At 27.5% G+C, this 16,506-nt stretch overlaps 1 protein-coding gene across 2 annotated transcripts; it reads left to right on the top strand.

Moving 5' to 3' along the window:
• The first annotated feature begins 2,090 nt into the window (after positions 1–2,090).
• On the top strand, positions 2,091–15,394 carry GV1 (nuclear protein GV1). Of its 2 annotated transcripts, none has more exons than XM_088194455.1 (5): positions 2,091–2,224; positions 12,722–12,789; positions 13,266–13,456; positions 14,405–14,954; positions 15,011–15,394. In XM_088194455.1, exons 2-5 carry the CDS (start codon positions 12,760–12,762, stop codon positions 15,086–15,088), a joined length of 849 nt encoding a protein of 282 aa, XP_088050581.1. In that variant the 5' UTR covers positions 2,091–2,224; positions 12,722–12,759; the 3' UTR covers positions 15,089–15,394. The 2 variants fall into 2 exon arrangements, with proteins under 2 accessions (XP_088050581.1, XP_088050580.1); XM_088194454.1 differs by having other exon boundaries at positions 13,263–13,456.
• The last annotated feature ends 1,112 nt before the right edge of the window (positions 15,395–16,506 follow it).

The following is a 16,506-nucleotide window of genomic DNA, read 5'->3' as shown; positions in this document are numbered from 1 at the left end:
CTCTAACCCATAGATTAGCATGTCATTTTGAACTTTCAAAAGTCTAGCACCAAATTACTATTTTAGCAATGCTTCCATATTTTTTTATGAGAGGTCATTGCATGTGTCATTGGATAAGTTTCTAGTTCCACGAAAAGATAAATTCATTGAGCTATCAGTGATTATGGATTATTGTGTAGGAAAGTATTGTCATGTTGCAACAAAATACTCCTGAAGTATGTATTATCTACCAGCACGTAGTGCTCTGAAATTATCTCTCGTTCATCCTAAAAGAATGTCAGTATAATTTATCTTAAAAATTGTGCTTTACCTGTTTATTATTTATTTAAATACACACAACTTTTGTGTGATACAAGTGCATGGCATAATGCACCCTGTACAAAAAATATATTAATGGCTAGACCACAATGAGTCCACAAAATGTGAGTACCAGGATGAAGAAAAATCAATATTATTCTACAGATGATAAAAAATTCAAATAGCTATGTTTATTGCAAAGTTGTTTAATACTCATGTTTTTTCATGTGGTACTTCAAATATTACTCGGGAAGCGCTGGTAATTAGTTGGCGCACTAAAACTATGTTCTTCTATAATTCCGGATTGTGTATATTCTCTACCAGCAGTTTTAGGAACTGCTTTCCCATTTCTACTCGTCGACGCGGCTCGAGGAAATCATACTCCAGCATAACTTATTGATAATAATTGATAATATACCTTGTGTACCGAAAAACATTTTTTAAATAATTTTTGATTTATTTATTTATTTTATTAAATTTTCCGCTGTAACGTGACAGGCGTAAGCCCAATGCGTTACAACGGTGTAAATCTGTATCAACTGAGTAATCCAATCAAATATAATTAACAAGTAAGTATTAACCACCAAACTGAAAATATGGGAATCGTTGTCATCTATATAAATAGTTATAAATTATTATGTGTAATATAATTTATAACCAATAGATGGCCGGTTTTTTTTATTAAAATTCAAGTGCCACTGCCGGGGCTCGAACCCGCAACCTCAGAGTTATTAGTCTGAGACGCTACGGACTTAATAAAAATTAGTGGGCTGCATTATTTGGAAACCAGACTAGAGAAGCATGTTTAAATGTGCTTCACACAGTTTCCTCCAGCTCCTCAATTTACATAATCATCATCACGCAACATCTGTGAAGCTTTATTGAATATGTTTTTTTTTATATTCTGACGAAATATGTAGTCTGCTTGAAATAGAAAACTAAAATAGGTTACCACTTGTATAAGATGAAGCACATTGTTATCTATTTAATAATTGAAATTAAGTGGCGTTAATCTACTAGAATAGGTCATAAAATAACATTTTTTGATGCTAAATGGTAATCCATTAACGGATGATCACGCACATAGATTTTCAACAGCAAATTATTTTACTATCCTCAATAGAATTAATTTTAAGAGATACTTTGAGGTCATCAGTAAAAAGTAAGAATTTGTAATTACGAATAGTTTTTAAATATCAATAATAAACAAAATAAATATTATTAGACCGAGATCGTAGCCTTGTGGAATACCTGATGTCGCAATGAAACATTACACTACTGCACTAACTGCTATATTAAATTTATAGCAAAAATAAAACATATTTTTACAGTGTTATTAATTTACAAGGGACAATAATTCGCGTGAAAAACTTTTTTTAAACAATTAGATCTTTATATTTGAGGTTTGTATATCAACATCAAAAATAAATCTAAAAAATATTTTTTACTGACTGCTTATTACAGCAATTATGCGACTCTAAATTTTTTTTCTTTAATGTTTTCGAGTACTATGTATACAATACAAATGTTCTTGAAGTTTTATTGATATAAATCAATTAAACAAACAATTGCAATTATCAAAGCAATCTTTTTATTGTATGAGTAATTGATATCATAAAATATTTTTTAATTAGTGATAAATTATTTTATGTTTCCAGCAAATTATTATTTGCTATTAATTTTCGTTATTTTTAAGAACTCATTAATTAGTTTGTTAGTCATTACAGCTCGTTCACCTGATGGCCTTATCACAATGGCAGTAACCCGTTCCATGCAGGTAAATCTCATACCACCTCTCTGTGTCTCGTCTTGTCTCTTCGTGCGAAGCTCCTACGCCTCTTTAGTCTATGTTTATCCGCGGTCAGTGACGCTAGTGACGGATACGAACGTTTGTCGTAGATAAAAGTGAAATAATTATTTTGATAAGGTGAGATTTCAAAACAGATGTGAAGTGATAACAGTGTTTGGGAAAGATAATAAAAAAATCATAATGAGGCATAATATTTAACGGTCATTAGATACACTTTTGATTATATGTTATAATAAAACGACATAATTACATCAACCAAGACAATGCGAATTTCATATATATATATATATATAATAATAATAGTCGATTGTTGCTTCAGTATATAAAAAATAACGTACGCCGTTTGTCACATTGTATTGTCAAGTAAATCATAAGCGGATCGATAGTATCGCATAATTGGCCATTCTAGGTAACCCATTCTCCTTGTATGGTACATTGACAAATGTCAATTATGGGATTTGTGCCTTAAATTGCCATAATATAATGTTATTAGATCCGTTTAAATGTAATGTACACGATGATTATCAGTGTAGTCAATAAATATATAAAAAACAATGTTAGGAATAATAAATATACACAGAGTGATTAATAAGGTAATCAAACGCATTTGACGCAATGATGGACGCGAAAAGTGTAGGTGTGTAAAAGTGAAGGTAAAGACGTTTATTTAATTGAGAGTGATAAATCAACATAGACAGTTTAATTCGAGTGATAATGTTTATTTAAAAGTACATTTGATTAAAATATAGATCTTCTAATCTAGTAACTCCATATATTACATTGAAAATTTTTAACATTCGGAAAGATTTATTATACTCAAATATAGTATTGTAATGTTATATATTTAATAGATATATATTATTATATCACTAATGGATCGATTCAAACCTTTTTTTTGACATTTTAATGGTTAATATGTCAATTGAATATTTTTTAAGGGATTCAGGATTAAAAATAAACCCATAAGATATTTTTAATACAGATATTCTGGTTTGCCGTATATCATTGTGTTGAATTCTATTTATTAAAATATATTCATATTGAATTATTTAAACATTATTTTGAAACTGTGTTTTTTACGTTAAATTTATTTAAAAAAATACATGCCAAAAAGATAAGAATATATGCTAATCAAAAGTGTTTTTATGAAATCATTATGTGTAAAAAAAATATATATTTTTTCGCATGTCATAAAATAGATAAAAATAATATTACTATTTTTTTTTTTAAACTTTTACTATTTTAAAAGTGCATAATTACTATGGTTTTAGACATTACATAAAAATTAAAAATTAAAGTTGTCAATCTATCGATTAATTTTCCAGTTTAAATTTTCATTAAAAATTAAATAAAATTAATAAAATACAAATTAAAATTGCATTTAGCGTATTTTCAAATAAAAACATTATTTTATCTTTAAATTTTTTTATCATACAATGCAATTTTTTTATTTTTTGGATATAATTAAGTAATAAAATAATTAAAAATTTGTCAATGTCAAACAGTTTTTTAAACCTAGTATTATAAAATATATTTGTGAAAAACTGGGACAACCATATGTATATTGTTTACAGTTTTTTATAAAACGATAATTTCGATATAATTATTAATTTTATGAACATACTATCAAATATTATTCATACTACCGGTTTAAACTACTTTTATGTTTACAATTTAGTTATAAATACAATGTCATAAAAATAAGAATATAAAATAAAAAATTGCTTACAGTTTTAGATTACAAAAAACAGGAAAAAATTACAAATTAAGGGAGATAAACATAGATTAAGTGCTAATTCTAAATATCTGGAACGATTGATATGTCATATTAAGTATCTAAAACAATATGTGCTTTGACATTTTGTGCTTATGTTTGAATTCAAGGCTGTTTCTATCACAGTAATTGATACATTTTAGTGGGGTTACGCAAAATATTTTTGTAGTATTTTCTAGTATAAAAATTACAATGTTCTATTGTTGGTATTTGTAAGCTATAAAGTTTTTAAAGGTGTATTATCTATTATTTTTAATGCTTAATATTGTATCACTTGTCATTTAAAAAAATAATATTGCTAGTGTTACTCCACACCGAGCAAGTAATTTTAAAATTAGTCCAAATATTTTTTTAGTGAGCTCGTTTTTTTAATATGCAAAATATACTTAAAAAATATAAGCTTGGAATCAAAGTTTATTTAACGCTAGATTTCTATTCTAAATTACTGTCCTGTTCACTTTGGAGAGGCGATGGCAAATTTTATCTACGCTTTGTAAATATAATTGACTGTGTTATTCTGGTTGATTTTAATTTTCCACGTTTCAGTCAATCTTATAAACCGGTAATCACATAGTAAAATAAATTAATAAAAAACATATTTAAGCCCTTTATATAGGATTTTTATATAGGATACGATTTTCGTGCTTTGTTTTTGCAGACATCAATAAAACTTTTGATCAATATAATTAACAGCATCTCAGTTAAACTTTATCGTGATACTATTTTACATATAAAATATTTTAAATCACTTGATAAAATATACGTACATGAAATATGTTGATGCATATTATTTAATAATTACATTGAGATGCTATACAAGTTTATAATAATTGCCAAAAAAATAATAAACTGATTTTATAAAGTATTTTTATTTTCAATAAAAATACTATTCATTTTTGAAACTTTTGTATTCCATTGGTAAACGATTCTTCCTTTGATATCTTCACCTTCGATGCGGATACAAACAGCCTTCGAACGTTCGACTTCAGCCCCCAAAAAAATAATACAAAATCGTGACACACGGAGCCATCTTCGAAGTAGCACGAGCTTCATTATTTTATTGTAGCACGACTCGGATGCACACACCGAACAGGAAAATGTTCAATCATCGATTCCACTCAATGATGCAGTATTACGGCCCTCGAGGGCATCTGCAAATCCGAGTGAGATTGAATAATACACATATATCTTGCGATAGTTATGTAAACGATCGTGTGTGATAAGAATATTGTGCAATCAAACACATTTGAACAATAAATAACAGTTCAGCATGTGTAATACCACATCATTAGCATTATATGCATTTCCTTGTATATGAGAATTTATACAATCAAAGTTAATTGTATATTTGCAATAGAGATAATGAGCTAATGTCGTTCAGTGTCATTGAAAATCGATTCTTTAATTGAAAATAGTTGCGAAAATGATCGAACATTGCGATGATACTATATTGCCATATTATCATTCGTAATGCGTGATAGAGTTATTAAATCTGACGATTTATATTCAAGTCAAGTGGTATAACTTGTTTGATACATATTTATGTGTATTTAGTTATCTATAAGATTAATGGGAATTGTTGTGACTTCTTCTAATGATTGATTTTTTGTGAGGTATGTAAATCAGGATCCTTGTCCTTTTAAACGATTACGTAATAATTTAATTCATTAATGCGTAGAATCTATTGTTGCGTATTGTCCCATTAAAAGTTCAGTTTGAGCTTCGTGATAATAATCATCGATTATGGCATTCTTATGTTAATAATGTAGCATTATGAAAAATTATATTCATTATTAAATATGCAACTGTGTTGAATTAACAATTCTAATACGTGTGACATAATGTTAGACTTGGATAAATGTTCAGCAGAATGATTTTAATTGCATGCATTTGCAGCATTCATCCGACGACAAAGTGCAGTTATGCGTGTAAAAATTATACTTAATTGAGTGTGTGACAATTGTGTAACGTTACAGTGACATGGACGTGTGAACAAATTAAATGTGACAAGAGAGTAAGTGGATCTGATGAGATTAATGTACATAGTTGCAATGCAAAATATTACTAATATTATTTAAATAATATATGTTCATCAAAAATTAGGAAATAAGTATATTTTTTTCATAATTTAAGTTTTACCAGTCAGTTTTTAATTTGTGTTGGTGCACGTCTTTAATCCACATTTCAACATTAAAAAAAACATGCGCCCTAAAATTTACAATGAAGGAATTTAATCAGGTAAACAATACAAAATTGCATGTTATAAGAATTTATTAAAAAAATATATCGGCAACTACAGCTACTAAAAACATTTGTGAAGTGATTATTTGGATATCCATAAATGGCATTGATGGCTTGAACTAGTTTGAACGGTAAATTACGATATCAATAATAATCCTGAAAGTGAAATGAAAGCAAATCCTTCTCAAACTATCCATCAGCTGGCCAAAAAATTAAACCAATAGTGCATAGACACATTCAGAAGGTTGGAAGGCTTGAAGACAAACTTCAAACAAGAAAACAAGTCAGCGCATAATCATACATCCCAACAGCTTCAGGATCTTGAAGCTTAATCGCATTTCCATGATCATTTGATAACTGGAGATGAGAAATGGGAATGAAAGTGGTTATCAAAATCAAGTAACAAAACCTACCTCGAACTTGAGGCGCACTATAAAAAAAGTTATTTTGTGTATATGGTGGGATTGTGAAAGGACTGTACATTACGAAACTCTTAAATATAGCCAAATAATAATAGTTCTACAACACGACAATGCGCGTACTCATGTCGCAAAATTGCCTCTTGATAAAATCAATAAACTTTACTGGAAGGTATCTTATCCACCTTATCATCCAATCGATGCAATCGAAAATACATACGATATGAAAAGGTGTATATTGGAATATTTTGCATTAAAGCCTCATTTACCGGAATTAAAAAATAACCAAGAGGTAGGAGAAGGTTATGTATTTAATAAGAAATTATATTTTTAATTACTCAAATTAAAAAAATACATTTAAAAGGGATTTTCCAGTTTCAATAAAAAAAACGCATTTATTGCAGAATAACATAATATGTAAAAGTTCAATGTCATTGTAAAGCTTAAAAATATACCCGAATTAAATTCTGAGAAAAATATATTAAACAAGTTACTTGTGTACATTATTATATTAAAGCATGTATAATAAGATATAACAATACAGTAATTAAACACACTGTAATTATGTGATAATGATAATTATTTAAGGGAATTCTCCAATTAGAAATTTCCAACATCTTATTATTTTCTTTCTCAATTACTTAGCTACCGAAGAAAGAGAAAAATACATGTTATGATTTATTTTTATTTATATTTATTTTTAGACTCTTAAAACTGATTATCTAGTATAAAATCACAACTATTATATTGTATTTCATCTAATAAAAATATATGATAGATACGTATTTTGCTTTGAAAATTGCTATATGAATATATTAATTCATATATATTTTTAATTTTAGTATAATTTACAAATACATATGTATGTATGTACATACTTACTGCTTTTGTAAGTTGTAATGCATGTTATTACAAGCAAATTATTTTTATTGCTGAATTATTATGCCCTTAATAATTAGGAGTTTAATTACAATAAAGAAAGTCGTAAGAAAATTATTTTAATTATATACTACTGAAAAATACAAAGAAAAGTTTCTTGAAAAAAGCTATAAAATCAATTTTCATATATTACTAAATTATAAGAGCTTCTCAATCAGCGTGTGACGGCTTAATTGCGTTATTAAAACATAATAATATATTATTAAGTTAATTATAAGATATATTTTCTCCTAAATAATTAAATATTTTAGAAAGAGCGCTTAAAAAAAATATTTAAGAAGAATTCTAACTTTAACAGATTACTTCATAAATTATTAAGTTTAAAAATCACAGAACTATGTGTTAATAAATTAACGCAAAATGCTAAATAATAATACGGTTCGATTTCATATTGAGCATTTACGTCGTGATAAAGTGTTATTTAGCAAGGTAATAATTACTTGAGGTCAATGTTTTATTGGACCTTGACTCATGGTCATACTCGTATATCATAATATGCATACATAGCATAGCTCAAATTACTTTGAGGTTTTAAATGTATCGAGATCAAGTTATAAATTAATATTCAATTATAAATAAAGCCTCCAGTAATACTATATATTGTGTAAGTACTCACAGATGCGCACATTTGATCTTGGATAATCTGGTTTCGGTCATTATGTCTCCAAGGTTGCTTGGTTACTGTATTTTTTTTTGTTTAACGGACAAACGTAATATTATAAACAAAGACATTCAACTGTGGATAAAGAAGTAAACAATTATTTCCTCTATATAAATTCAACACAATTGCGGCATTTATTTTTTACATCTAGTATTTGTCGTGTAATTTAATATAATTTGTTTGCTTATTTTTTGCTTTTACAACCTCATCCGTTTATACAATATAAATGGATTTAATCATAGAGTAAAGAATATCATATATTCTTAATCTATGGATTTGATAGTATAAATTATGTAAAATATTTTTATTCTTTTTAAAACACACTAAAGAAATAATAATAATTTAACTTTCGTCTAAAAAATAGTTTTTTATTAAAAATAAAAATATGAAATATATTTTTGTGATAAATATAAATATTCATGTAAATACAAATATAAAAATACAGGTAAATTAAAAATATTTTTGTAGCAGGAATGTTTTTGTCTTTGGGTTAAATTTGCGGTACAACGTATTTTTTTGAGCTTCTGTTATCCGCAAAGAAAATATCAAGACAGTAAAATTGTGCTATTTAACTCATACTGCAAATCTAAAAGCTTGATAGCAGCGCAGCGAGAAAAATTGATGTTGATAATAAACTGTCTTTGCAAAGAAAAAAAAATTTTCTCTGAGAAAATGAAAGGGTTAATTGAACGCGAAGATTAAAATTTAGAATATGTTTTAATTGATAGATATTTTATTAGGAAAGTGCAAAAATGCTTTTAGCCTCGCAGTGCAATTATTTTGGATATTTTAGCTTTAAATTGCTCTTTTTATATAAAGGAAACTATTATGTTAAATTTGCAATGATAATATTTAAAACGTTTCTCTATGAAACTGGAAAAAATCTAGCATTGCAATTTCATTAATTAATTTAAAGCCAGTTTGAACTTGTATTGAAAATTACAAACGCAATAACATTTGCCAAGGTATAGATATTTTTCTATATTTTTTAATTAAATAATAAATTTATTTATTGTTAATCTTTCATTGGAGCATTAAAAGCGTTAGCCCAATGCGTTACAATGGCGTAAACACAATCAATAACTAGTAAGCAATAGTAGTTTCTAACTTTTTATGACAGATATTTTAATACAGTTTAAAAGCAGTAAATGTCAGTATATACAACATAGCTCAGTTTTATTTTCATTATTCTAGAGAGACTAAAAAATCTAGGAAAACCTAATCTGCGATGAAAAATCAAAATAAAAATTATAAAATAAAATGTTGATTTACAAAACATAATTAAATTAAAAAAAAGGGTTTGAGGTTAGAGTCACAGACTTTTACCACTGGGTTATCATAATGGTTAATGTTCTAGTCGCAAGAAAAATGTAATGATTTTTCATAAAACAATACTAGAAAATAACATACTCAACAGTCTTAACAAAGAATTATTTAAATGGATGGTCAACTCTGCCCTTAAGCATTTAAAGCATTGAAGTAATAATATAGAACAAACATTGAAACTATAACCATGAAATGTCCAAGAAATATACTATTCAATCAATGTGAATTTATTTATATAGGATTTAATTTTTCATCATTATCATGTGCATTTTTGAACAATTGTATTACTATTTGCTCTGTAATCCATTTTGAGTTCGCTGAATTTTATTTTTCATTGTAAACTATTTTGTACCATTAATTACTTTTTAAGTAAAGAACAATCAAGATAAGTTATTCAGACTGTATATTTTACATTTGAGTGATATTTCATGAGTGAAACTCATTGTATTTACAATTTATTTCGCCAGAGCATTACCTTAAATATTTACAGTGTTTAGACGCGTGCTGCACGACGTGCGCCAGTTTGCACTTTTTTATGAAGATGCTCTTAAGTCGTGCCTCTACAGACGTGCAATATGATCTAAGATCTAAACATTCACTTTCAGTTCAATTGTGAATCATTGTTACGTACATATACTTGCAAGCAATTTATGCAAATATTAAACGCTTAAATTGCTCTATTGCCATTGATTTTTCGAGTTCGAGAGAATGTTTGCCGACAAGGCGCGATGATAACAATTGTTTATGGTCATTTCTATACATATAAATATGTGTATAATTTCAATTGTGAATGTTTGTACAACGTGAATAGCCTCAAGCGACCAATAACGAACACCCTTTATGCATTTGATAGATATCCTGGATCGCGACCCGCAGACTGACACTCTGGACTTTTACTTTTCAGTTTTGTTACATATAATAAGATCGTGTCATGTCATGTCATTCCAATGTCGTGATATTAGATGAAATCTTCTTGTCCTTGTTTAAAATATTGCATAACACCAAGCCGGTCATCATGACCATTTTTGGTGGTCATCATCTACCGTTGATGGTTGTTTGATGAAGATAAAAAATAATTTGCTGCAATTAGAAATGTTTACAAGGCAATAAATCAAAGCATGTAATACGCTAAGATTGATATAGTAGTAATAAAGTTTCTCAAGTATATTTTTAAGCCAATTGACAAAATCTTAAGTGAATATTTTTGCGTGCCTTACTAGTACAAGTATTGCTTAATATCCTTTCTAACGATGCAATCTAAATTTGTATCTAATAAAAGTCAAATATGCTATTCGAGTTGCACATTTCGAAATTTAGTACGATTTATTTAATGCATTATCGCTATAAGTGTACAGGATGGGCAAAAACGGGTGCTACTATTAAAAGCGTATTTCAAAGCAAATTATTGACACAATTTTTTTTGTATGGTGGGACTGAAGATGAATTTTAAAGCTGGCCAAACATTAACAGAAGGTTTATATTGTGATAATTTGGATTGCATAAGAAACTAACAAAAAAAGGCCTGCCCTTGTCAACAGAAGTCGAATAGTTCTACAACACGACAGCGCACCTCTCATTAACTCTCGATAACATCAATGCACATATCTGGAAGGTTTTGTCACATCTATCTTATTTTCCAGACCTTGTTTCTTCTGATTATCATTTATTTCGATCGATGTAAGACGAAAATAAATTAAAAATCCTGATGATGTCATAAGGCTATCGGAATATTTTGCAAAAAGCCTATAAAATTTCATGTTAATAAAATAAAAAAAAATGACCAAAAAGTGGGAGAAGGTTATATAAAATATTTAAAAAAAATTATTATAAAAATAAATATTTAAAAGATATTTTTTCGTTTTATAAAAAAATTGCAAATACTATTTATAACATTAATTTTCTTACATATACTTACAAAAGATTTTTATGTTGTGTCAACACAGATTATTTTTTCTTTGCACGTTATTAATAAAAAGTTAAAAAATTTGGACGATTCTTATTAACTTTACTTTATATATATAATAAAAAATATGAATAATAAGTAACATTATTTTTATTATCAGTAAATAAAAATTTAATGGTTTGATTTTTTCATTGTATTGTACAATAAAAAATCAAACCATCAAATTTTATGTTAACCAAAACGGACTGTATCATTTGCTTAAAAATAATATAAAATTACATAATTAAATAATATAAATTTAATAGATAATAAAAAATATAATTATTTATTACAAAATCTTTTAAAGACATTAAATTTATTACTTAATCCAATGAATTTTATGTGACTATGATGCAGGAACGATATATTATTTAATAAATACAACAATAATTTATAAGATTTATTTTGATTGACAGACTTGATGCTTCTTATATTTTTGTAATAAATATATGTGAAAAAATCTTGAAATTACATTAAAATATATTGTTTATAATTATAACTTTGGATCTACAATAGTAAAAATTATTTTTAAAATATCAGGTTTGTTAAAAACATTTATCCGAAATCATTAGTAAAATTAATATATTATATGCAAAAAAACTTTCCTTAGGCTAAAATATGTAGTTTTTAATCAAAACTTTAGATATATTTATAAAAAATAGGCAAATCTAGTTTGAAAACAATAAAGTATGTAGTTGAATGTTATGATCAGTTTAAACTATTTATCAGTTTTACATATATACAATGTGTGTTTTCTTTATTGTATAAAAATTAAAATTTCTAAAAATTACTTTGTATGCAATTTAATAATAGGTATGGTTTTGCAAGAGTGCATTCAATTTGCTTTATTTTTAGAAGCAATTTGTTTTTAAATTTATCAAAACCATTCATCCATTCCATAAAAAACCACAACATTAGTTCGAAACGTAAAATAATAATTTAAAATAAATTTTCACAAAACATATTTCTAATAAAAATACATATGGTTCATTAGAAAAGTATTGCAAAACATTAAAGAATTTGTGTTAATTTATTGACACTAAAATTTTGCTATTAAATTATGAAATGAACTAAATGGCATTATAATACACACATGGTATTCTTATCGCCTTTAAGATTTTTTTGCGTAATGACGAAACGCACAAAGAGCCGTCTTAATTATGGAGGGAATTTTATAATTAAATAATTAAAAACACAATGTAGACCAACTTCAAATACGTCAAAAATGCTCTTAATTAAGAGTAGAATAATTTATCATTATCATTGTGTAATATATATTTATGTACAATAATTTTCTTTTACATTTTTTTAGAGATTAGAAATACGAAGACCATAGTATTATTTAAAAAAATGGCGATACAAAGGAGGTATTCATTATTGGTGAGTTTTTTTTAAACTTTTTATTTTAAGCGTTTAAAACAAATTATAAGAAAAAATGAGGTAAATTAACGATCGCTCAATACATTGATGAGCGAGGCCATTTTTATTTGAACCGTATAAACAGATCACCTTTCACATTCGCATGAATTGATTGGACTGTCATTGAAAGCACTATGTACACTTTTGGATCGTCCGTTAACTTGAATTTTATATTAAAAGTTGGTCATCACTGACCTTGCATGCAGTTCTCCTTGAGGCAAAGTGCATCTCGGACACGAGAATGAAGTGAATCGTGATACACATATGTGACACGTGATCGATCTGCTTTTTAATCTGCCTTGAACAAACTCAAAGTTATTGCTCTAAATATATCGTCAGCCTAGTTCTAGCTTCATCGATCTAAAAAGTTTTTTTGAAAATTAAATGAGTAAAGTAGGGCATTGATTTTAATCCCAAGTGTATTATATCTACAACAGGTTCTCCTGACAATGGCATTGTTCTACTTAGACCAAGTGAACAGCATCAAAGTGACATTCGGAACGAATGGTGGTCCTATTATACCACCCACACCAACACCACCAACGCCTCCACCACAGCCTCCATTCAGGGATCCAGCACCTGTTTGGGAAGATCAAACTAATGATACACCGAATCCAAATCCATACAAGTATGTATTTACTTTGTGTATAACTATTTAATTAACTGTAGGTTTGACAAAAAGCTCATGGTAAGGTCATATGACCATTGCAAAATGCAGCAAAAAAAATTTTGAAATCATTCATTTTTGGTAGCATCAATTATTTTTCAATCATTTATTTAACCCAAATTGTATAACAGCAGTACACATATTTTTATTTTAATAAAATTATGTTATTAAATTTTAAAGTAAGCAATAACAAGCTTAATAAACTGTTACTAATTTAACTTTTAATTAGTTTGCCTATCAATACTGTGTGTAGTAAAATAGCCATGAATATATTTACGATATTATATTATAACAATTAAAATTTCAAAGGCAATTATGACTTTTCATAGCGTACTTTAGATATGATTTAGTATAAGGAAAATTAATAGTACTCGATTTTATGGATATGATTTAGTATAAGGAAAATTAATAGTACTCGATTTTATGGATATTATGTGCATGTTGAGAAATCAATAAAGAACATAGAACTAATAAAGATTGCCCAAAGGTTTTACATGTTTATTATCCATGAAAAATATAATTAATTTATAATATAGCAGATACTTTATACTTAAAACATATTAGGCACTAACAATAATATAAATTCTGTCTAATTTATATTATTGTTAAGTGTTAATATATAAATATGTAAATTTTATGCTCTTGACTAACTTCAAGCGTTATACACTTATTGTTCTATTTATTTTATTGATACTAATTTCTGTAATACTTTTATATATATTTTTAACAAGCAGCTTGAGAGAGATTAAGTGTATAAGATCTACTCTTTCAAGGTTTTAAATTCATCGCACATCTACTATCAAAATCTTGTAGTATAATTATTGATCACATACCCAATTTACTCTTTTTTTATTAGCTAGTCAATATTTATTTTTAGCAAATATTTTTAATTGTATTTTTTATCTGTAGGGCTCCATTACCACCTCAATTGGCACACTTCTTCCCACAAAACAAAGCGCCTGTAACACACCCAACTCCAACAGTGAAACCTCAGTTGAATACGCAAACCAGATACACCCACGTGATATACCAGCCGAAACCTGCTCTTCCAGCTCCATCTACCACGATATCATCGGCTAAATCGTTCGTGCAAGCTTATGCACAACCAAAGACTACTCATCCTACCCAAGTCACCAACTATGTTTCGAATGACAAGCAGAAAGAGAACAATCACCAAGAGATTCACTATCAAAGCGACGAAAGGAAGAGTGAAAGCTTTACAAATTATAAGCAAGTGCCAGCGCTCGGAATCAAATACTTCCCCGGATACGGTTACAAGTATCTCACGCCGGAACAAGATAAGGACTCTAGAAAGTATGAGTCTTCGAAGCACTTCCACAACAAACATAATGCAGTCGAGAGTAACGACATATTTAGCAACCAACAGCATCCTGATGACATTGACTTATCGTACGGCAAATATTTGGCCCAGAGAGTGAAAAAATCGCCAGAACAACAGGTAAGATAATGGATCATTTTTAACTTGAGTTTATTCTAATAATATTAAATTTCCAGATGTATATCGCACAGCAGCCGTTCACCTACTTCAACCAACAGCAACTTTTCTTTCCCAGTAACTATTACAGGCATTAACATCTTGCCTTAAATCTAAGTTATACTGCCATTTAAGTTTAAAACTGTGTTTTATACACACCATAGACAATTACTGCTTCTAATAAAAAAATACAATAGCCATACAGATAAGATGACACATTAATGACTCAAATTATCACAGTATTTAAATACATATGTACATATATATAATTTTTAATAAAATAAAACAATTTATAAAGTCATTTTGTAGTCATAATAAATGTGCTATAAATTTTAAGTTATGTAAAAATGTTTTTAGTATTTATTGAAACATGTGAGAAAAGTGTAATAAAAGAAATTAAAATACACATTTTTTTATTTAGTTATTTATGACAAATAAAAGTGAACCTTATATAATAAGTTATTAACAAAAACTTTCTATGATGTATAAGTCATTTAATAAAACGATGTGACATATTTCACACCATATAATACCCTCATAAAAAGAGATTAAGCGAATATGATGAATGAACGATACGCTTGAGAATCGCTGCTGATAAAAATGTTGGAATTCACACGTCATATTAATGTCAAATAAAATTAAAGGAAAATAAAAAAATGAAAGTTAATAATTTGCTTTATAAATAAATAAAATATTAAAAAAATTATCACTAGATCATTTTGATATTTACACATAGAAATAAAAACCTTGATTTAAGACGATCGACTGGAAATTAAACTAATTATAATTGTTAGTACCAATCTCGAAAAAACGATTAAAAATGAAATAATTATTAGTTATGTCGGGACTACACGTTAACGTTGTACAAGGTTAAGAAACTTATTTCATATAATACTAATTAATTTATTTTTGTCCCTTATACTTTCTAAGAAAGATTTTCGCAGGCGTAACACAAACGAGCAGACATCCATTAAATGATATATCTTGAACAAAGACACTAAAAGGTCTATACCATAAATCTACCAAAGGTCTCCGAATTCACATTCCATAGACAAAATTGTAAAATATTACTTAATAATTCTCTTATTAACATAATATTTTTATTAGACAATAACAAAAAGTCTGATTCCACCCCGAATCATACTTATTGGCCAGATTATTAAGAACTAAAAGAGACGTTAGACTCTCCCCAATTTTAAAGAATATATAAATTAAAACATGACCATACTAAATTACTTTCTTTGCGAACTTCCTTCGTGCGCTTCCTTCATGCAACTTCATACAGAAATACCACTTCGTTAAGTCAAACTTGTGCTAAAAAGCAATGCTACGCCAAACAACCAGGCTAAATAATTTCAAAGCCACGCCAAATAGATTAAAGCGATTCTTAAAAATTTAATCACAAACCAAGAGATCATCACTAAGACCACTTGAACAACGAAAAGAGAAATATTTTACAATACAAAATTATCAACGCATTTATAAAAGTTAAAACCTCATACGTCACATAGTATCA

The sequence above is a fragment of the Plectrocnemia conspersa genome, unplaced genomic scaffold, assembly GCF_051122295.1.
Source record: "Plectrocnemia conspersa isolate PC_06_02 unplaced genomic scaffold, ASM5112229v1 ptg000010l, whole genome shotgun sequence".
NCBI classification, from domain to species: Eukaryota; Metazoa; Arthropoda; class Insecta; order Trichoptera; family Polycentropodidae; genus Plectrocnemia; species Plectrocnemia conspersa.
Note: the sequence above shows the minus strand (reverse complement) of the source record. Positions and strands in the feature narration are given on the sequence as shown.